This window comes from Lupinus angustifolius, chromosome LG04 (assembly GCF_001865875.1).
Source record: "Lupinus angustifolius cultivar Tanjil chromosome LG04, LupAngTanjil_v1.0, whole genome shotgun sequence".
Lineage (NCBI taxonomy): Eukaryota > Viridiplantae > Streptophyta > Magnoliopsida > Fabales > Fabaceae > Lupinus > Lupinus angustifolius.
This window is the reverse complement of record NC_032012.1, coordinates 26,583,553-26,605,820: the sequence shown is the minus strand read 5'-3', so window position 1 is coordinate 26,605,820 and position 22,268 is coordinate 26,583,553. Positions and strand designations below refer to the sequence as shown.

General features: G+C 33.3%; 4 protein-coding genes across 18 annotated transcripts in view; all 4 read left to right on the top strand.

Annotated features, from left to right (window-relative positions):
• LOC109346727 (putative 1-phosphatidylinositol-3-phosphate 5-kinase FAB1D) overlaps positions 1–627 on the top strand; it is a 9,724-nt gene extending 9,097 nt beyond the window's left edge. For 11 of the 12 annotated variants that reach the window (XM_019586463.1, XM_019586462.1, XM_019586461.1 and 8 more), the window contains one exon: positions 34–529. In XM_019586463.1, the coding sequence (XP_019442008.1) occupies positions 34–339 (306 nt within the window). In that variant the 3' untranslated portion in view covers positions 340–529. Of the gene's footprint in view, positions 1–33 lie in introns of all 12 variants that reach the window. The other variant, XM_019586458.1, reaches the window with a different exon arrangement.
• LOC109346728 overlaps positions 1–22,268 on the top strand; it is a 27,656-nt gene extending 5,388 nt beyond the window's left edge. Inside the window, exons 1-13 of one of the 3 annotated variants that reach the window (XM_019586470.1) lie at positions 13,800–13,818; positions 13,976–14,502; positions 15,227–15,552; positions 15,627–15,719; positions 15,820–15,910; positions 16,710–16,803; positions 17,741–17,838; positions 18,713–18,782; positions 19,322–19,425; positions 20,239–20,355; positions 20,990–21,066; positions 21,381–21,425; positions 21,500–22,268. In XM_019586470.1, the coding sequence (XP_019442015.1) occupies positions 14,143–14,502; positions 15,227–15,552; positions 15,627–15,719; positions 15,820–15,910; positions 16,710–16,803; positions 17,741–17,838; positions 18,713–18,782; positions 19,322–19,425; positions 20,239–20,355; positions 20,990–21,066; positions 21,381–21,425; positions 21,500–22,022 (1,998 nt within the window). In that variant the 5' untranslated portion in view covers positions 13,800–13,818; positions 13,976–14,142 and the 3' untranslated portion in view covers positions 22,023–22,268. Of the gene's footprint in view, positions 1–13,799; positions 13,819–13,935; positions 13,946–13,975; positions 14,503–15,226; positions 15,553–15,626; positions 15,720–15,819; positions 15,911–16,709; positions 16,804–17,740; positions 17,839–18,712; positions 18,783–19,321; positions 19,426–20,238; positions 20,356–20,989; positions 21,067–21,380; positions 21,426–21,499 lie in introns of those variants that run through there. The other 2 variants (XM_019586469.1, XM_019586471.1) reach the window with 2 other exon arrangements.
• On the top strand, positions 4,539–7,791 carry LOC109346729 (protein-tyrosine-phosphatase PTP1-like). 2 transcript variants are annotated; one of them, XR_002107551.1, is made up of 9 exons: positions 4,539–4,924; positions 5,021–5,103; positions 5,666–5,800; positions 5,881–6,015; positions 6,363–6,511; positions 6,595–6,736; positions 7,163–7,239; positions 7,431–7,496; positions 7,651–7,791. XR_002107551.1 is itself a non-coding variant. In XM_019586472.1 (8 exons), exons 1-7 carry the CDS (start codon positions 4,651–4,653, stop codon positions 7,226–7,228), a joined length of 984 nt encoding a protein of 327 aa, XP_019442017.1. In that variant the 5' UTR covers positions 4,539–4,650; the 3' UTR covers positions 7,229–7,239; positions 7,431–7,785. The 2 variants fall into 2 exon arrangements, 1 of the variants encoding a protein (XP_019442017.1); XM_019586472.1 differs by having other exon boundaries at positions 7,431–7,785.
• LOC109346730 (protein-tyrosine-phosphatase PTP1-like) lies at positions 8,732–11,914 on the top strand. The gene is made up of 7 exons (XM_019586473.1): positions 8,732–8,999; positions 9,208–9,296; positions 9,831–10,106; positions 10,226–10,371; positions 10,474–10,615; positions 11,482–11,560; positions 11,726–11,914. The coding sequence occupies exons 1-6, from the start codon at positions 8,771–8,773 to the stop codon at positions 11,542–11,544; spliced, it is 945 nt and encodes a 314-aa protein (XP_019442018.1). The 5' UTR covers positions 8,732–8,770; the 3' UTR covers positions 11,545–11,560; positions 11,726–11,914.

Below are 22,268 nucleotides of genomic sequence, written 5' to 3'. Positions count from 1 at the left end.
TCTTATATGATTCACCGTTTGCTCAATATTCAGTCAGTAAATGTGATGGATTACTCCTTACTTGTCGGAGTAGATTCAAAGAAGGGCGAGATAGTTTGCGGGATTATCGATTATCTGAGGCAGTATACCTGGGACAAGCATCTTGAGACATGGATGAAGTCATCACTTGTTGTGCCCAAGAATGTCTTACCAACTGTAATCTCTCCAATAGAGTACAAAAAGAGATTCAGAAAGTTTATGTCTACATATTTTCTTAGTGTTCCAGATCACTGGTGTTCTCGGAAATCTTCCGATCCTTGCAGTTATAGCGAAGATGATTCTACCCGACAAAATCCCTAGCATAAGGGTGTCAAATTATTTCTCTTCCTTAATATTTTGATTTGATTTCTCAAAAAATTATACAAAAATGGGAATTTATGCATTTATGCAAGTAGTTAGCACTGTATATAGAAAAGAGCCAATACTAGTTTATAAACTTAGCCCTGTTATTCTTCATTTTTTTAGCCAATTCCTAGGGTTGTTGTTATTTTCTACATGCTTGTCCAGCATGTGATGAATATTTTTGTAAAACCTAAGCAAAATGTTAAGGTTTACCTTGAATCAATGAAAAGTCCAGTTTATGCTATTCCCCTTTTATGCTATTCTATTGTATAAAGTATAAACCAGAGTAAAAGGACATGCTTTAGATTGTTTCTCCTATCTGCTTGCTATTACTATTTCTTGAGTTATATGCATAATTTGTTTGAATATTTGCACTGTATTTATATTACAGTATGTTTCTCATTTGTCACTTCATAAGTTCACCATAAGAAATTGTTTCTTGATCCACTAGTTCTAATACATTGATTTCAAGTATTAAATCTATTTCCAGGGTTGTTAACTAGTTTCTGAAAAGATGTCATCAAGACTATACTATCCATTCAGCTTGCAATTGGCTTATTGGTTAGTCTACCATAGTACATTGGCCAAATAATGTTGGATTTAATATGTATATACTAACAGACTAACACTCTCAGTGAATCTACACCATTCATATGTTAACTATTATTGACTTTCAAACAAAAGTATTACAAATCAATAGTGGATGATGTGCTGAAAATGTAAAAAAATTTACACGGTCAAGGCACAAATTTTAACCTCATTGTTTTTTTTTTGGGGGAAATTCAATATACCCAACCATTCCTTTATCTGTTGGTTAGCCATGAGGAAACTAGATTCTGGATTAGCATTGTATGGAAATATATATGTGGTTCACTTGGATACATAATTCATCATTTTTTACATTAATTCTATGAAACTTTCTCTATAATAAACTCATTATGTGTCACAGTGAATTTGGTTAACATTATATTCTTTATAACTCAGTTGGGCTGGTGCAATGATTTATCACTTAGTAATAGCAGATGATTGCACTTTGCTTGCAGTATATGCATATACAGCAATAATGTAAAAAAATACTTAAATAAATGATAACAGGTTTGAAAAAATACATATAATTTACCATAAAACATCAAAAGAAGATTTGCAATAAGATTAAAGAAAATCAAAATAAAAGAGCATTGATACATTCTTTTCTATGTTGATACTGATACTACTAATAATAATAGAGCATTGATCAATTATAGTGTACTATTAGGGATAGCAAGTCCGGGTAATGTATTACTCGAACCCAATAACCACGGATCGTGGATCGGGTATTCATTGCCATTCCTATTTGTTATGATAGTGGAATCACGCTACACAAAGAAAATCTAAGTCTGGGATTAACAAAGTCGCTGTGCTGGGGAACCACCTCTCTAACCGTCTCCGTCTCCGCCGCTCATCCACCATGGCCTCCTCCTCCTCCGGCAACCCCTCCGAGTCGGAGTTCAATTTCTCACCCGATTTTCCACCGAGAATCTCTCTCACTCTCGATCAACTCAACTACTGCACCCAAGCTCTCACCTTCTTCAACGACAAGATCCGTAACCCTAACTCAATCCTTCAAGACTTCGATCACTTGCAGGCCAATCGGATAACGCCAACTCAAATGAGAAGAAGATGCAATGTTGCTTTTGATGCCGTTAATCTCAACAAAAATCGTTATACTGATGTAGTTCCATGTAAAATTTTCACTCTCCAACACTTCATAATTTTATTATTAAGATTTAATGTTCTGCATTTTTTTATTTATTTTGTTTTAATTTCTCTTGATTTAGTTGACAACAATAGGGTTGTTCTCAAATCAAGCACAGATTATAGACCTGCAGCACTTGGCTATATCAATGCAAGCTTCATTGAGGTAATAATATATTTAGGGTTTTGTTAACAAGTTCCCTAAGAGCACCCACAATGGTAATAAAAAAACAGTTCTTAGCGAAATAAGCATGTTCTTATATCGCAATGGTAAGTTAAATAAGCAACGTTTTTAAAGTTGTAAATCAACATTAAAAATGGAAAAAAATTGTTACGAGAGAGAGAAATATAAACGAAATAGAGTTGCACCATTTACTTACAATCGCAATATTACTCGCCAGTATGATCTTAAAGGTGCTCTTTTTGCTCGGTACAAATCTGCTGCTGATGGTGCTGGAGATGTTCTTTTGGATCAGAACTTTGTGAATGACATGAACTCTTCTCCATTATATGTCAGTCATAAAGCAAAGTGCCATCTTGAACGGGCTATTTGGAATGATACAAGTTTTCTCAATGTAAGTCTGCATCAAAAGCATTCTATCTTTGAGCCTAAATTGTCACATTGATATATCTGCTGTTGAATTTGTTGCCCTTGTGTTCATATTTTCCTTGAAATTTGTTCTTTTTTGGAATTTATTTCCTGACTATCTTATATGATTCACCGTTTGCTCAATATTCAGTCAGTAAATGTGATGGATTACTCCTTACTTGTCGGAGTAGATTCAAAGAAGGGCGAGATAGTTTGCGGGATTATCGATTATCTGAGGCAGTATACCTGGGACAAGCATCTTGAGACATGGATGAAGTCATCACTTGTTGTGCCCAAGAATGTCTTACCAACTGTAATCTCTCCAATAGAGTACAAAAAGAGATTCAGAAAGTTTATGTCTACATATTTTCTTAGTGTTCCAGATCACTGGTGTTCTCGGAAATCTTCCGATCCTTGCAGTTATAGCGAAGATGATTCTACCCGACAAAATCCCTAGCATAAGGGTGTCAAATTATTTCTCTTCCTTAATATTTTGATTTGATTTCTCAAAAAATTATACAAAAATGGGAATTTATGCATTTATGCAAGTAGTTAGCACTGTATATAGAAAAGAGCCAATACTAGTTTATAAACTTAGCCCTGTTATTCTTCATTTTTTTAGCCAATTCCTAGGGTTGTTGTTATTTTCTACATGCTTGTCCAGCATGTGATGAATATTTTTGTAAAACCTAAGCAAAATGTTAAGGTTTACCTTGAATCAATGAAAAGTCCAGTTTATGCTATTCCCCTTTTATGCTATTCTATTGTATAAAGTATAAACCAGAGTAAAAGGACATGCTTTAGATTGTTTCTCCTATCTGCTTGCTATTACTATTTCTTGAGTTATATGCATAATTTGTTTGAATATTTGCACTGTATTTATATTACAGTATGTTTCTCATTTGTCACTTCATAAGTTCACCATAAGAAATTGTTTCTTGATCCACTAGTTCTAATACATTGATTTCAAGTATTAAATCTATTTCCAGGGTTGTTAACTAGTTTCTGAAAAGATGTCATCAAGACTATACTATCCATTCAGCTTGCAATTGGCTTATTGGTTAGTCTACCATAGTACATTGGCCAAATAATGTTGGATTTAATATGTATATACTAACAGACTAACACTCTCAGTGAATCTACACCATTCATATGTTAACTATTATTGACTTTCAAACAAAAGTATTACAAATCAATAGTGGATGATGTGCTGAAAATGTAAAAAAATTTACACGGTCAAGGCACAAATTTTAACCTCATTGTTTTTTTTTTGGGGGAAATTCAATATACCCAACCATTCCTTTATCTGTTGGTTAGCCATGAGGAAACTAGATTCTGGATTAGCATTGTATGGAAATATATATGTGGTTCACTTGGATACATAATTCATCATTTTTTACATTAATTCTATGAAACTTTCTCTATAATAAACTCATTATGTGTCACAGTGAATTTGGTTAACATTATATTCTTTATAACTCAGTTGGGCTGGTGCAATGATTTATCACTTAGTAATAGCAGATGATTGCACTTTGCTTGCAGTATATGCATATACAGCAATAATGTAAAAAAATACTTAAATAAATGATAACAGGTTTGAAAAAATACATATAATTTACCATAAAACATCAAAAGAAGATTTGCAATAAGATTAAAGAAAATCAAAATAAAAGAGCATTGATACATTCTTTTCTATGTTGATACTGATACTACTAATAATAATAGAGCATTGATCAATTATAGTGTACTATTAGGGATAGCAAGTCCGGGTAATGTATTACTCGAACCCAATAACCACGGATCGTGGATCGGGTATTCATTGCCATTCCTATTTGTTATGATAGTGGAATCACGCTACACAAAGAAAATCTAAGTCTGGGATTAACAAAGTCGCTGTGCTGGGGAACCACCTCTCTAACCGTCTCCGTCTCCGCCGCTCATCCACCATGGCCTCCTCCTCCTCCGGCAACCCCTCCGAGTCGGAGTTCAATTTCTCACCCGATTTTCCACCGAGAATCTCTCTCACTCTCGATCAACTCAACTACTGCACCCAAGCTCTCACCTTCTTCAACGACAAGATCCGTAACCCTAACTCAATCCTTCAAGACTTCGATCACTTGCAGGCCAATCGGATAACGCCAACTCAAATGAGAAGAAGATGCAATGTTGCTTTTGATGCCGTTAATCTCAACAAAAATCGTTATACTGATGTAGTTCCATGTAAAATTTTCACTCTCCAACACTTCATAATTTTATTATTAAGATTTAATGTTCTGCATTTTTTTATTTATTTTGTTTTAATTTCTCTTGATTTAGTTGACAACAATAGGGTTGTTCTCAAATCAAGCACAGATTATAGACCTGCAGCACTTGGCTATATCAATGCAAGCTTCATTGAGGTAATAATATATTTAGGGTTTTGTTAACAAGTTCCCTAAGAGCACCCACAATGGTAATAAAAAAACAGTTCTTAGCGAAATAAGCATGTTCTTATATCGCAATGGTAAGTTAAATAAGCAACGTTTTTAAAGTTGTAAATCAACATTAAAAATGGAAAAAAATTGTTACGAGAGAGAGAAATATAAACGAAATAGAGTTGCACCATTTGAGGTGATTTTGGTTTGAGTTGCTTAAGTTGTTGGAAAGTGTAAACAAATATAAAATAATCAGTCGGACCCATTTAAGAACGAAAAAAGAGTTGCACCATTGTAGGTGCTCTAAGGGAATTGGTTTAGGAATACAAAAATTAACTAAGTTAATCTTGGAAATCCAAGTCCAGGACTTCCAGAAATGTTAAATGTATCACTTTCCAACATAAAATTTCTTTTTTAGTTTCCTGAAACAATGCCCTAAGGGCACTTATTAACATTCTCCTTTATGTTATGTGGTTATGTTCTCAAGAACCTATTGGTTGACGGAGATTTGTTTGATTAACCCTTGCCAAGTTCCTTTTCAATGTAGACCTCTGGAAATGTATCTAAGTTTATAGCAACCCAAGGTCCACTGCCACACACTTACGAGGATTTCTGGGAGATGCTTATCCAATATCGCTGCCCTGCCATTGTCATGCTTACTAGGTTGGTTGACCATTACAAGGTAGCTACTATTTCCTTACTATTGTTCCTAGTCATTGTGCATTTCTCTATATACTTTTTTCATTTCTTTTCTTTTTATAGATGGTAAAGTGTGGAGATTATTTTCAAGCTGAGGATGGACCTCGAGAATTTGGTAATATCTCTATTGTCAGCAAATGGACGAATGTTACTGAATCTGCACTTGTGCTGCGCCATTTGGAGGTCGCTCGTCAAGATGTGAGATCATTTTCAGCTTATAGTAATTGTTATTTTTCAAAATTATTCCGGTTATGTATTTGTCTTTACAGACTGGCACAGTCATAGGTTTTTGAATGGTGGCTGAAAATATGGGGAGAGCACTCTCTTCCTTGAAAATATATTTGCTTATAAACTATTCATATTATTCATGGCTTTCATTTTATGTTTGTTTTGCTATAGTACTTCTAAGTCCACTTTTAGCCTTGGGTTGTGGATCTATTCTTAGATATCTTACACTTTAAAGCTGAACCTGAAAGCTTTCCTTAATGATACATCACTCAAAATTGTTGCTGAATTGCTGTAACATTAAACTTTGGTTATTGCAGCTAGAAGACACACCATTATCTGTTTTGCATATTCAGTATCCTGAATGGCCTGACCATGGAGTTCCAAATGATACGTCATCTGTGCGTGAGATTTTGAAAAGATTATATCATTTGCCACCAAACCTTGGCCCAATAGTGGTGCACTGCAGGTTTATCTCATTCCTCACTTCTTTTTTCTGATAGTGAAAATAAATCATATGCATATTTGTCTGAGATAAACTATGTCACTCAGTGCAGGTATTGGTAGAACTGGAACATACTGCACAATTCACAATACAATTCAGAGAATACTAGCTGGTGATATGTCTGCATTAGATATTGCTAATACAGTCGCTGGGTTCAGGTCCCAGCGTATTGGAATGGTTCAGACTCAGGTAACTGGGGTTGCTAATTTAACATTTTAGTTTTGATATATGAATGTACTGTTTTGTATGAAATGTCGTGCATTTAGTTATATAACAAATTAAGGAAAGTTCAGTGTAATTGAGGAATTTTTTAGGAAAAGTCACATCCTTGCCTTCTTGTGAGACGGCATTTGGTTCAGGAGCCTTCAGTTTACTGGGGCACTCTCAGAATCAATCCCAGGCAGGAGCCTATTTTACAGTTTTGGCTCCCATTCCTTTTGTTCCCGCACTCCACCCCTGTAATTTATATCATTCACTATACATGATAGTAGTAATGAATATAATATTGCTACTACTACTACTACTACTTCTGTTGCTACTACATTCTTTTATAATCCACTCTCTCCTATGTACTTTCTCTTTGAACTCTTTGGTTATCTTTCATCAATCTATCAGGATCAGTACATTTTCTGCTATAAAGCTATCATAGATGAGCTGGAAGACCTTGTATCTCAGCAGTAAGGAGAGTAAAGGTACACATGCCCATTACGTATGTTCCCTTTGTATTTCTGCAAAGACTATGAACTGCTCAGCTGTTGAAGTCTTTTTTATGGGATAGGATTTGTAGTTTTGTACATTGATTTTATTTATCCTTTTGTAGTGTTTTATCCTTGTTAGAATTATTATTTTGGTACCTGATGGATTGCTATGATGTGTAATGTAGATTCAGTGCTGGATCAAAGGATATTAAGCTGCCTTGTCTCAATTTGAATCCATCTTCCAGTTCTTCCCTTTTCTATTTTCAGTCCCCCAATGCTCATATATCACTGCAGCAGAGTCTGAAGCTTCAGCATTCTGAATATTTTATGAAATTCCACTTCACTCGTTATTCTCAGCCTTTAATGTATAATTTCAGGCAGGGGAAAGCTAACAGATATCAGCATCCTTTTCACTGTATTGAATTTTATGTAAAACAGAAGTGCCTAATCACAAAAACCATCTGAATTTTAATGTCCTCTTTCTATTTTTCTTGCTTCTTCCAAACATGCTGGAGACACTCTAAGCTTATGTTTGTTGGACCTTCACCCAAGGCACTAATACTATGGCTGTATCTATATAATTTTGTGAATTCAACTTGTCTGTTGCCTCTGCATCTATATATACATGCACACACTCTAACCTAATGCATCATTCTAATGTGCACCAATTCTGACATTGTATCTTCATAACTCTTATGATTAGCTTATCTTTAAATATTGGAAATAAGCATGCATATTCATGTTTCAGGTTCATAAATGGGTTGTGTACAGATGGTATAATGTTTATTTACATTCTTACTATATCATTCACTATTAATATATTAGTTATGAGTTTGTCTCAGAAATAATAAACATGATATGGGTATACCTTACTCAGAATACATTATACAAACATTTTTAATGTACAATTTGTAGTTTTCATTTCATATATGCTTGTTTGCATTATTGCATATAATGATTGGAGCAATCTCAAAAAGTATGTTTCATTTAATATATCTTAAGTAAAGCATATATTCTAAGGAAATTAGTTACATAAGAAAAACAAAAACAAAAGATGAATAATTGTAAAAGATAGATGAGTGAAATATTGTGATTGAAATGACAGATTCCTATTTGCATATTAAAAAATGCTAATCATTAAAGCATTGAGTTAATTAATGGGATACCTACACAAACAAAAAAGTCTCTTTATTTTATAAGGTATGAGTTGGAGATGGTTGGAATGTGAAGACCAATAAAATATTTCCACAAAAAAGGGCTCTTGACATATAATAGTACTCCCTCCCATAAGGAATGTGAAAAGTAAGGGACCAAAGGCATGCAGGTACTTATATAATACTACAAAAAACTCCCACTTGTACAAACTTTGAGATAACAAAAGTTATCTTTAACTTGTATGAAAAACTATTTAGATAATAAAATGTAAGAAACAAATGAATTTGCAGTAAAAGAAAAATGATTGTATTATATATAGTGAGAGTCATCCATTAATTGTAGAATTATATGCTATCATTAGCTAGCAGCCATGGCTGAGTCTTGTCCTAGAATGTCTCTCAGTCATGTTCAAGTGAAGAACTGCACAGAAGCATTGACTTACTTGAAGGACAAGCTTATAAACAACCTTCACTTGATTCTTCAAGACTTTGCTCATTTAGAGGCCAATATGATAACACCAACTGAGATGAGGAGAAGATCCACTATAGCTCTTCAACCTCTCAACTTCAACAAAAATAGATATACTTCTATCTTACCATGTATACATATACATACTTATATATCAACTAATGTTACTTACCTACAATATTGTGATTATGGTTATGGTTGTGATATTTTTTGAGGGACTTTTAAATTATCGTAAATGCAATTTAAAACACTTACTTCCAATCTTCCATTATATGAGTTGAATTACATATGGGTTGAAAATCAATATTTAATCATTTATTTTATTTTCACTTGGTTTAGTTGATGAGAACAGGGTTATTCTCAGATCTAGTACAGATGGTAGATCTGAAGCACATGACTATATCAATGCAAACTATTGCTCTATAGAGGTACTACTCTCTTTTATGTATTTTAAATTATATGTCTTATTAATTTCATATAACTATGCTCTCAAAAGATATTGGTCTTAAACAGCATGCTTAGCATAACTTATTTTCTCATATTTCAGCTTCTTTTTTATGAAAATAAGTGGTTTTGATATATTTGAGTAAGTTTGATAGCTAAACTTAAAGATTTTAAAAAGTTTTTTTTTAAAAGAAGCTTAAACCATAACTTACTATTAGATTGTTTGTTTCAAGATTATTTCCATAACCTTTTCATAGTCTATAAATGTAATGTTTATTCATATGCACATTCATAAATAAAATAAAATTAAAAAATGAATATAACTAAAAGTTAAGATAGATAACTTATTTTAAAAACATGTCAGTTTTTGTGTCGATAGTTATTACTTAGATTGGAATATTATAATATCATTCAATTCATGTAGTCGACTCACATAATAAAATTAAGGGTAAATTGTTTTGTAATCTTATTATGTAAAAACTACTGTCCTAATTAATTAGTGATTGAGCCTTGTATAGGGCTCTTGTCCTGGAAGTGTATCCCATTTTATTGCAACACAAGGACCATTGCCACAAACCTATGAGGATTTCTGGGACATGCTTATCCAACAACATTGCCCTGTCATTGTCATGCTTACTAGCTTGGTCGAAAATGACACTGTAAAGTGTGGTGATTATTTCCAAACTGAGGATGATGAACCTACAATATTTGGTAATATCTCCATTCTCACTAAATGGGTCAAATCTACTGAAAATGCACTTCTGTTGCGTCATTTGGAGGTTAAACATAAAGATGTGAGATATTCTCTACTCATACTCATTCTTCTATTAAAAAAAGTTATCTTATTGAGAAAAAAATGCATGCACGTACGAGTTTTATATACTGCAACAGCATCGGCATCGAATTGTTACAGCTAGAAGAGGCATCATTTGTTTTGCATGTTCACTATAATGAATGGCCTGATGAGGGAGTTCCCAAAGATACATTTGCTGTGCGTGAAATTCTGAAAAGATTGTACCATTTACCACCAAACCTTGGCCCAATTGTTGTACACTGCAGGTTCATTTCATTTCTCATTTCTTTCATTATTGTCACATATTTTATGACCATGTTGAAAATAAATCACATGCATATTTGTCTGAGATAAACTATGTTACTCAGTGCAGGTATTGGTAGAACTGGAACATACTGCACTATTCACAATACAATTCAGAGAATACTTGCTGGTGATTTGTCTGCTTTAGATATTGCTAATACAGTATCTGTGTTCAGGTCTCAGCGTATTGGAATGCTTCAGACTCAGGTAATTAATCTGTGTTGCTAATTTAACATTTTGATTGTGATTTATGAATGTACTGTTTTTGTATGAAATGCCATGCATTTAGTTGTATAATAACAAACCAAGAGGCTTTGAAATTTAAGAACAGTGGTGATAGGGTACCCTATATGGTTTAATAGTAATAAAGGGTTGTTGCAACTTGCTAGGAACTAGGCTAGATAGTTAGGTAAGGGTGTCTCCAAAAATTATTTCATAGGTTGGAGGAACCCTCTTGTCCTTCAGTGGAGACTACAATGAATTTTCCACCAAAAATACAATTAGTCTAAGGGAACCATATTGTCTTCACATGCGATTTAGATTTTGGAGGGGAAGGGAATGCTTTGTAACCATGAAATATACTTGCGAGATGACTTTCAAGTCTTCCATTTCCCTTCTTTCTCCTCCAAAATCTAACTCACAAAAAACTGTAAGAGAATCAAAGTTTGATGTCGGCTGTCAACTATCTAACACAACCTTCAACTTTTATTCAGGCTCGAGATTGACTATGTATAACATTAAGCATGCGTATTTTGTCTATTAACCTGATTTATGATAGAGTATCATGACGTCGTTCAATCAATATCACTGGCCCCACCTAGTGAGATAAAGGCTTGATTGTTGAATATAGTTTTAGTCATTCCCATGCAAGAGCCTATTTTAGAGTTCTGGCTCCTAATCTCCCTTGTTCCCTCCCTCCACCCTTTTAATTTGTACCATTCACTATAAATAATAATTTGTAAGTTATTATTGTTATCATTATTATTACTATAAATACTACTTTTGTAATGTGGCATTCTCCTTCTATATACTTTCTCTTTGAACTCTTTTGTGACTCTTCATCAATCTATCAGGACCAGTACATTTTCTGCTATAAAGCTATCATAGATGAGTTGGAAGACCTTGTATCTCAATAGTAACAAGAGTAGAAGGGTGAGTTTGTCCTTTACTTATGTTCCCTTTTGTATTTTTTGCAAACATTATAAAATGCCTTAATTTTGAAATCCCTTTTTAAAGGATAAGATTTTGCACATTGGTTTTATTTATCTTTTGATTCTGTTTTTATCATAGTTAAAAATATTGTTTTGTGTGATGTAGATTCAGTGTTGTACCAAAGGATCAGAGTCTGAAGCATTAGCATTCTGGAAACTTTATGAAATTCAATAAACTTGTTATTCTCTATATTTCATGTATAATTGCATGGAATGTCCTTTTTCATTGTATTATTACTGGAACTCTATGGGGAACACAAGAGTATAAGACAAAAATAATCTAAATTATAATGTCCTTTTATTTTCTCTTGCTTCTTACCCAGTCCCTGTTTTTTTTTATATCTCTGTAGTTTATTTCCGAGTAAATATACTCATTTCAGTCCCTCATGTTTTTCGATCTTACCAGTAGTTTGGTTCTTTAAAATTTGAAAAACCCAAAATAATCCACAAAAATTTCAAACGTGAGTCAAATTAGTCATTTTTAGCATGTTTTTAAATTATGAGCTATATAATCCTTGAATAGGGTTCATTCTTCATTGTCTAGAGGACATTAGTTAAGAAATAGAAAGTGTAAGTTAATGTTGAAACAACAAGTTCAACAATTCTCCATAAGTTGCATTCATCACTTATCAATACAAAATTAAGGGTACTAGCTATGATTTCCAAAGGGCACAAGTAAAGGTAGTCACCCCTAGTTTGCATTTACTTCAACTTGACCAACTAAAATTTTTAGAGGTTGAGTCAGAGATTTCTGGTTATGTTCCTGTTTTGTATAAAAGATTTAAACAACCACCAAACTATTATTTCACAAGTAGATTAGGTGCATTTTTCAGAAACTTTATACATGAGTATTAATTATCTACCCATAGGTCTTTAACAATAAATCATATTTTCACCTCCATCACCACTTTTGCTTCGAAGGGTGGCTTGATTAGTTTTGAATTCTAACATAAATGCCCTTAGTGAAATTGTAAAGAGAATACTATATCTCCTCGTATCAGAAGATAACTTATCTCATTCAACCAGTAAAAATGTGACATGTGTGTTATTTTGTTTATTTTAAAAAATATTTTTATAGAAAATGATGAAATATGACAGATGTCATAATTTTACTGGCATGAGGAGATAACTTATCTCCCTAGATACTAGATTCCTACTTGTAAAACACAAGACAAAATACTTAGTCAAAATTGTTTTATAAGAACGTTTCTGTCAATAATGGATATTCTTTATTATTGGGTAAATATATGTTTTTTGACCAATTTAATTAATGTAACAAATAACAACCACTCTTAGATCATAGAAACTTACCATTGAATTTAATGAAATCAATTCTATTATATTTTTATGACATTAAATCTATGCAATCTCTCAAATGCCCTTTCCAAATCTAAAAAAATACCCAAAAGGGACAATAACTAGTCAAAACTCCTTAAGAAATTTTTGTCAAAATGAATTTGTGTTGTTGTTGATCATTAGATAAATAAATAATGAATGTAATACATGTACAACGATAATATAAATTTTTTTACATAATTAGTTTATCATCATTTCAAATATTTTTTTGAAAAGTCAATAATAATAAAAAATAAATAATAAATAATACAATGACAATATAAAAAAGTCTTACACAATGTATACATCCTTTTCTCATCTCATAAATAATTGTTATCAATAATCTAACCACTATTCTTAAATTTTAGATGGTTATAATGGTATCACCATGTAGATATTTTTGTTGGCCATATTACTCTAAATCAATCTCTCAAGAGATTGGATACACCTTTAATTATTATTAATTGGTAGACTTAATAATATTAAATAAGTTATTATAGTTTTTGTCTTTACGAGAAATTCATTAAAAATAAAGTTTTATTAAAAATAATATATTTATCATATTAACCTTTAGTGTCTATCCTTTTCGAATCGGGAACATCTAACTCTCCCAACGAAATTTTTTCTATCCACAAGATTCGAACTTGAGTTCTTACTTAAGGAGAATAAAGCATGTACCACAGTTGGTATTTATTTAGATGTTCTAAGTCAATATTTTGGTAACTCTTTTTCTACTATGATTCCAGTACACATGGTATAATAAAAGTGAGAGAGGTGAAGAAAGGAGAGAGAGATAGAAGAATTGATAAGTAGAATTGATATTATTTAGATGCTTAACCTCACAGTCACAGATCTCTGCTCTTGGTAACTCTCTATTTCTCAATCCCTTTTCATCAACTACTCTACCCTAACTTCAATTCATTGTATTATTATTACTAATTAATTCCTGAATTTCTGAATTTTTGACTTTTTATTGTTCAGATTTAGTGAAGTGCAGAGAGAGAGAGAGAGAGAGAGAGAGAGAGGGTGTTGATGGAGTGGAGCTGTAAAATTGGTGATCAGAATTGGTATAATCAAAATTGGTGTCTTGAATATAACATTCCTGTCAATTGAATATTTCTGCTTCTTTGTTCAACTTTATCATTCAATTGTGCAATTTACATAATAGAGTAAAAGCTATTTATAGATATGGGTGCTATTTGCTCAAGGTCATGGAAAGCCACTGTAGGTGGTGTAGTTTCAGATAATACTAATAATAATGTTCTTACTCAAACCAATGGCCATGCTGGTAATAATAATGATGATGATGATGATGATGATCCGGGAATGAGTTATCAGTCTCATGGACAACCTGGAAATATAAATAGCAATTCGAATCTGCTCCCTCTTGATGATGATCTTCATAAGAATGAACGAGAATCGTTTTCGTTTACCGGGATGGAAAAGACTTCCTATGGGCTGAATGTAGATGATATCAATGATGGGATTCCTAGCCTGTCTAGGGCTTTATCAACCAAGTCTTCTAGATCAAAGCAGGCTGCTGTTAAAGTAAGTTACTATTCTCATTTGCATCTTTCTGTTTCTTGTGTGTTTGGATTATCTTACTTTGTTTTTGAAAATGCTGCAAAGATAAATTTTGGGTGAAAAGCTATTTTGTGAAAAAAATCAAGCTAAACCAAACATGTGCAAACCTATAGCTCTGTTCAAGGTTTTGAATTGTGGTCATAGTTACGTTGTGCTTATGCAATTGCGATTGTGATGTGGTTACGGAGACTACCAAAACCTCAAAGTTGTGACCTCAATTGTTGTCACAGACTCGGATTTAAAACCTTGCATGTCTGTGTTATAGAAGAATAAGGAGGGCAACAGCATATGAAACTCTAAACCACTAGATATAAAATGTAAGTACTTCCTTTTCATGTGAAACTAAATGGGTCATGGACCGCAGTTCACAACTGTTAGAAGGTAGAGCTGCACTGATGCTTATATATGTCAGAAGGGTATACTTTGTTCTGAAAGATATATAATTTTCTGGAGACATAGTTACATATGTTGTGTTTTTAAGCACACCAGATTAAATCCCCTATTGCTAACAAGCGTAAGTCATGGTATTGAGCCCGGTATTTAAAGATTGATATGTTCTTGATGTCATGGTTTAGATGTCTACAGCTTATCCCCCTTTCCCTTCCCTCTTTGCAGGTTATAAGGCCGCCCTGTAACAAAAAATAAAAATATTACATTTCCTTTTGTCTTATCTATTGGTGTGTTACAGGTATCAGAAGTGAGTTCACTTTTGGGCAGAGCTGGTACAGCTGGGCTTGGCAAGGCAGTAGAAGTTTTGGATACACTTGGTAGTAGTATGACCAATTTAAATCTCAACAGTGGTTTTACATCTGGCGTGACAATAAAAGGAAGTAAAATTACAATTTTGGCCTTCGAAGTTGCCAACACAATTGTTAAGGGTGCCAACCTGATGCAGTCTTTATCGAAGGAGAACATTAGACATTTAAAAGAGGTGGTTTTACCATCTCAAGGAGTTCAAAATTTGATATCCAGAGATATGGATGAACTCCTTAGAATTGCTGCAGCAGACAAGAGGTATGTTATCATTACTATTTTCTTCAATTACTATCTGCACCTAAAGTTCTCACTATCTTGTACTGTTCTGGCAGAGAAGAATTGAAAATATTTTGTGGTGAAGTTGTGCGTTTTGGAAATCGTTGCAAAGATCCTCAGTGGCACAATCTGGATCGCTATTTGGAAAAGTAATCATAATTAAATTTACTTAATTTTACTTTCTATATTTTTCTTGTAACCTCTAACATTGTGTTAGTTGTATTTTTCTTTGTAATTATTGATGTTTAGGTTAGGTTCAGAGCTTACACCACAAAAGCAATTGAAAGAGGAGGCAGAGATGGTGATGCAACAACTAATGACCTTTGTTCAATATACAGCTGTGAGTACATCTGTTATTAGGAACAGTGTACATGCCTATCTTCTTTCTCTTATTTGTGTGCTGATCTCATAACTCTAGCCTTTTCATTGAATGGTTTATTTGAGTATCATATATGGTGGGGGAGTTTTGTTCTGGTTCTAGTTTCAAGTTTTTTTATCCCACTTACTAGTTGACATCTTTGCTTATGGATCAGATGTCAACATAGTACCTCACTAAAACTGTAATTGCATGGTGAAAATAGAGATCTTTTATTCGCTTTGTAATCAAACAGTATTCAGTTGATCCACTTACCTTCTTGATGTAGACATGTGTCACTGGTAGCTTGTTTAAAAGATTTACTAATTCACTGAAACCCTTGATAGCCTAGTTTCTATTTAGTATATCATATTTTCAGTTTATTGCTGCAGCTTTATTCTTAGGTTTATTCACTATTGTACAGCCTGTTGAAGTTACTAAAACAATCTCTGAGATACTCCTTGATGTTCAAGACCAAAGGATAGTGCATATAAGCGGGTTATTATGTTTGCAAATAGAGATAGATAGTTGATTGAACCTTTTACTGTGCTTTCTATGGTTTACATTCTCGGACTTTTCATATTTCTTTTCTCATATAAAACTTAAAGTTGTGTGCTCTGACAATCAACTTGAGTCACATATATTTTTATTCATGCATGATATCCGTTTTTTCCGATATGTGAATATTCTGATGGAAAGTTGTTCTTGTTTCTGAAAGCTGCACATAAGTGTTTTAATTTTTTGAGTTGACCTAAATTAGTTAAACATTTTTCTTGGTGTGCAGGAATTATATCATGAATTGCATGCCTTAGACAGGTTTGATCAAGATTATCGGCGCAAGCTCCAAGAAGAGGACAACACTAATGCCACACAACGAGGTAAATGCTGGCCTGAATTTACTTATACCAATTTCACTAAATCACATGTTCTTTGTTGTGTATTTGAAAATAGCTATTATGCATAGAATCAATATCTTATGTATGGTAGTTTTTGCACCATATAAAAGTGAAGCCCATCAAGTTATAAGTTGTTGTAATTTGTAAACTCGATGTACTAAAGAGAAGAGATTATTAGTGGAAAGACAGGGTTCAAGCAGCAAGCTCTTCCTCAAGAGTGAAAAGGGTGACCCATTGCACGAGGCTCCCAACTAGTGGGATATGGGCAAGTTCATCCTCTAGAGTCTCAATGAAAAAAGAAAACAACAAATCAATTAAACTCATATGTGCATTAAATCTCTTGAATCCTTCTTTTTACATGAGGGGGAGGTTCTCTTAAAAAGCCTCTGGCATCATAAGAGATGTCACAAAAACTAGTTTCCCCCCATAATAGTGATGACTGATGAGATGAGGGTATCACTCGAAAATATTGCCATTGCTCTCAACCAAACATAGCAGAGAACTGTCAAAACTGCACACCACCTTCAAGTTTTGTAATGCCTGCTTCATCCAAACCCTCTGAAGTTCATCGTTAAGAATTGTAACAGGCTCTTTCTTTAAAATAGAGGGGTAGTAGATCAAGCATTTTTTAAAGAATTAACGTTGTTTCCTTAAGTTATGTAATATTTTTATTTTTAAGGCGGACAACAAATTTGGAACACCTTGTGTAATTGGAACTATATAATTGATCTGCTTTCTGCTTACATTTCTAAGTTCATTATGTTGTCAGTCCCATCTTTGGAGCTTAAATCTTTAAACAGGTGTCCAAAAATCAGACCAAAATTTACAATTTAGGAAAAAAATGTTATGGCTCTGTTAGTCTTTGTTACCAAAATAAATATTCTTATTTTTAGGTGATCAATGTTTATAAAATGTGTAGGAGACACCATTTCAATTTTAAGAGCAGAACTGAAGAGTCAAAATAAGCATGTGAGAAATTTGAAGAAAAAATCACTGTGGTCCAAGATTCTGGAAGAGGTAAGACAGATTGTAATCACTTGTTGATTTTCATTGGTGGATATGAGTGTTAATTGTATTAGAAATTTGAATTTTAATATAAGAATTGATTTTTAGTTTTTTATCTTCAGTGATTTGTCATCTAAAAAGTGTACTTGAATTCTTTGAATATGCTTATTTTATTTTTCTTTCCTTAGTTTCAGTTGGACCTATCCTATTTCCCACTATTTGTACTAGAGAGGAGGACCAAACGTTTTATCTTAGAATTGAGAAGTTTAATGTAAAAGAAGTACTAAAGAGAATGGACAACAGAAAAGTGATTGGCTCAGATAGTATGCTTGTTGAAGTATGGAAATGACTAGGAGAAAAAGGGATAAGTTGGCTTGCGAAGTTGCTGAATGAGATATTGAGGTTTAAGACATTGTCAAATGAATGGAGAAGCACCTGATCCTTGTTTTTTAAAAGCGGAGGAGATATGTGCTAATTACTGAGGTATTAAGCTCATGAATCATACTAAGAATTCAAGGGAGAGAGTAATTGAACAGAGATTAATACACAAGACTCATATTTTAGAGAAGTTGATTGAATGGAGGATAGCTCCATAGTTAGAGGGAGAATAAGACTAAGAAAACTCGGGGTGAAACCATTAGGAAGGATTTAGACTTTAATGGCCTGTCAAAGGAGTTGGTTTCTGATAGCACATAGTAGCATCATCTGGTCCATGTAGCCCACATCACTTAGTGGAAAAGACTCGATTGGTGTTTTGTTGTTATTTGTACTTTCTCTCTCTTTTCTCTAATAGTTTTGTTACAGAGAAAACTCTGTTCTTTGCAACCTCTTTATCTTGAGCATTTTTATTGTCAAACAATATAAAGTCTGTTTGTTGCATATGCAGGTGATGGAAAAGTTTGTAGACATTGTCTACTCTCTACATTTGGAGATACATGAAGCATTTGGCAGTGCTGGTATGAATTCAAGAATTAGAAAGATTATTGATTATGATTTGAAATTTGATAAGGGGATCTTATGCTTTTATTTCTTGTTCCCTCGGCATGAATAATGGGGTAGGGGGTTAGTATATGTCAAGTAACACACTGAATTTTTTTATGTGAAGAGTTTAGTATTTTTGGTGAAAGGGCCTCTTTGCTGTTGTTAAAAAATTATAGGGTTGGGGGAGAAGAAAAGAAGAGACAGCAAAACAATAGCCATACTTAGAATAATCAGGTCAAGTATTAACACTATTAGTACTTGCCAGAACCATCTAGCAATAAGACTAATAAGTAATAACCTAATAACCCTTGTATTAAAACATTGGAAATTATCCTCTACTTGCTTTTCACAAATGAATTTAATGATCTTTGTTAACCTTGTCCCGACCCTTTTCGACTTTAGTCCAACCCCTTTGTTTTTCCTTGACATGATGTAGACCATCCTTTCCTTTTGTTAAGATGCCTGATCAAATAGAATGTATCTTTTATACTTATTTTCCTGTTTAACCTTGCAGATACTGATAAGCAAGTGGAAGATTCTCAAGGCAGTCACAAGAAGTTGGGGTCTGCTGGTCTTGCTTTGCATTATGCAAACATTATATCTCAAATTGATACTCTTGTGAGTTCAAGATTTTACTTAAATTATATATTTGTTGTCTTGTGAGTTGCAAATTCAAAATTCAAATCATTCCTTTTAGTCCCTGTTTACGCTGTGTTGCTAATGACAAAAAATTGTGTTTTATTTCTTTTATGTATACCCTGTTTACGATGTTCATTCATTCATTATGAATACATTGTGTTTTATTTCTTCTATGTATGCCCAGTTGTTACTGACAAAATAATGGGAAAGGGTAAGAAAAGCAGGGAAACAAAAACATTTACTCAAACAAGCATAATAGTATGAAAGCCTGTCTGTTAGGAGATACAGTTCTATTTTTATTTTTACTATTTCTTGCTTTCCTTGATTAGTTATTTTAGGATAGATTTAGATCAGCTGCTATCTTCATTTTGACATCTTATTTCTGGTGGCCTTTAATATTGTAAGCCTCGGTCCCTCTTGAAAACATGTTACATGTTCTGCAGTGACATTATAGTACTAGTGTATCACTGTATCTTCATTAATTCATTATAATGTCTGATAAAGATAAAGTAATGGATAATGTGGAACAGTTATCATATGTAAAGTTTATATGTCATTTTGCGTCTTGACAATTTTTGCATATATTATTAATCTTATCACTTTAGGATAATGGACACAGTTCTGAAAGGAGGAAATATGTATATAATGTTATTTATTATCTTAAAAAAGAACTGTGCTGCTTACAATTGTGATAGCCACAAACAGTCATCACTGTAATGTGACTGCTTCTGACAAAAATGATTGCAAAACGTACATGAACGTAGCGCCGAGTTGACATTTTAATTTTATCAGGTGTCTCGTTCAGGTTCTGTTCCTCCTAATACAAGGGATGCCTTATATCATGGGTTGCCACCTAATGTAAAATCAACATTGCGCTCAAGGTTACAGTCATTTCAGGTTAAAGAAGAGGTGCTTGTCCCCATTCCATGATACTTTATATGTTAGTTAGGCGTGTGTGCTATAAGTTAATCAATATGACATCTGTCCCTTGTATTACTCATTTAAAAAGATTAAATCTCATTGGATTTTTTGAACTTTACAATATTGCACTTTCTTCCGAGTATGTTGAAGAAATTGAAGATTTTAGTTATATATTTTGTGTCACATGATATTTTCACGTACTGTTTTGATTGAACTTTTATAAAATATAAGGAAGTCTGTAACTAATATATGGCTTTCTTTATGATATTCTCTTAATTTTTCCACATAATAATCTGCTTTGAAGAATTTGATGATACACACTTAGTTTTTATAATTTATATAATCTTTTTTAACGTTTGCCTCACAATTTTCTTGTTATGAAATATGAATACTTAAAAAATGTGTTGGTGTCCATATTGTTTAGAATCAGTGCATGCCAACAAAGTATTTATTTTGAATTCATGAAATGGTTATATTGACTTGGCCACTCCTGTCTTTTAATGATTTTGTTGAACTTCCTTTCTGTGGAAGTAGTTATATTGAGCTTGTGCTACATTTCTATCTATTATTTGTGACCAAATTTTTAATTCCAAATCTGACATGAAGGAAAACACTCTTGCAGCTTACGATCCCACAAATCAGAGCTGAAATGGAGAAAACTTTGCAGTGGCTTGTTCCTATTGCGACCAACACAACGAAGTATATTTACTTACCTTACTCTGCAATTCTCAAACATTCTAGTATTGCATACTTGCATTTAGTACAATATGTGACATCTATTGGAATTCATTTTTTCAATGTCCAATAAATTTGTTTAAATTCGTTTTTCATTTTATGCATGAAGAGCAATTCAGTTTGTTTTGTTATGTATTATTTGATATTTAAGATTGCTTCAGCCTTATATTCTCATTAGTTTTTCTGTTTTCTCTTCTATTATTAGATAACCATTAACCTTTATGTTTTCTGTTCAATTATTTACTTGCTTTCTCTCTCTTTCAATTGGCTTAATTCAGAGCTCATCATGGTTTTGGATGGGTTGGAGAATGGGCAAATACAGGGTGAGTACTGAATTTTTCATATTTGTTTCTTTCTGTTTGACTACTTATGTTTCCTAACCAAGTATGTATAATAGGTCCGAGGCCAACCGCAAACCTGCTGGTCAGACTGACTTGTTGAGGATTGAAACACTGCATCACGCCGATAAAGACAAAACAGAAGGTTATATACTTGAACTAGTTGTGTGGCTTCATCATCTAGTTAGTCAAGTAAAAGTTGGTAATGGAGGATTAAGGTCTCCGGTCAAATCTCCTATTCGTTCTCCTACACAGAAGACAGGACCTTTATTTACACAGAAAGGCTGCTCTAGTTCTCCCTTGTTAACAATTGAAGATCAACAAATGCTTCGAGATGTCGGTAAGAGGAAGCAGCTAACACCAGGCATTAGTAAGAGCCAGGAATTTGACACTGCCAAGACTAGGTTAAGTAAACACATTAGGCTAAGCAAGAGTAGTAGTCATTCCCCAATCAGTGAAAGTAAAAATGACATATTCTTTAAAAGGAGGCCACCTTCTTCAATTCCGGTCATCGACTTTGATATTGACAGAATGAAAGCCTTGGATGTCATTGACAGGGTGGACACCATTGTAAGTTCATAATTATATGGCATATCTTGATCTTCAAGTGAAGGGGTAATCCTATAGTTAAATTAATTTGCTACCTTCTTCAAGTTAGGTGCACCCCTTTGTTTTCTTATGATCCATGTGAAATGTATGTTGATTTCTTAGGCAAGAGGGTTTGAGGGTAAGCCATAGTTTTTTCTGAGAGATGAGGATAAAGGGGTCACAGTTTTCAATTAGATGTATATGTACAGATTACATAATCATATGATAACTTATCATCAA

What these genes read in the sequence shown, in the direction of transcription:
- LOC109346730 (XM_019586473.1), top strand. Translation starts at nt 8,771, where the DNA reads ATGGCTGAGTCTTGTCCTAGAATGTCTCTCAGTCATGTTCAAGTGAAG. An exon ending in CAAACTATTGCTCTATAGAG is followed by an intron (nt 9,297 to 9,830) that starts GTACTACTCTCT and finishes AGCCTTGTATAG; the next exon opens with GGCTCTTGTCCTGGAAGTGT. An exon ending in TTGGAATGCTTCAGACTCAG is followed by an intron (nt 10,616 to 11,481) that starts GTAATTAATCTG and finishes TCAATCTATCAG; the next exon opens with GACCAGTACATTTTCTGCTA.
- LOC109346729 (XM_019586472.1), top strand. Translation starts at nt 4,651, where the DNA reads ATGGCCTCCTCCTCCTCCGGCAACCCCTCCGAGTCGGAGTTCAATTTC. An exon ending in TCAATGCAAGCTTCATTGAG is followed by an intron (nt 5,104 to 5,665) that starts GTAATAATATAT and finishes TTTTCAATGTAG; the next exon opens with ACCTCTGGAAATGTATCTAA. An exon ending in TTGGAATGGTTCAGACTCAG is followed by an intron (nt 6,737 to 7,162) that starts GTAACTGGGGTT and finishes TCAATCTATCAG; the next exon opens with GATCAGTACATTTTCTGCTA.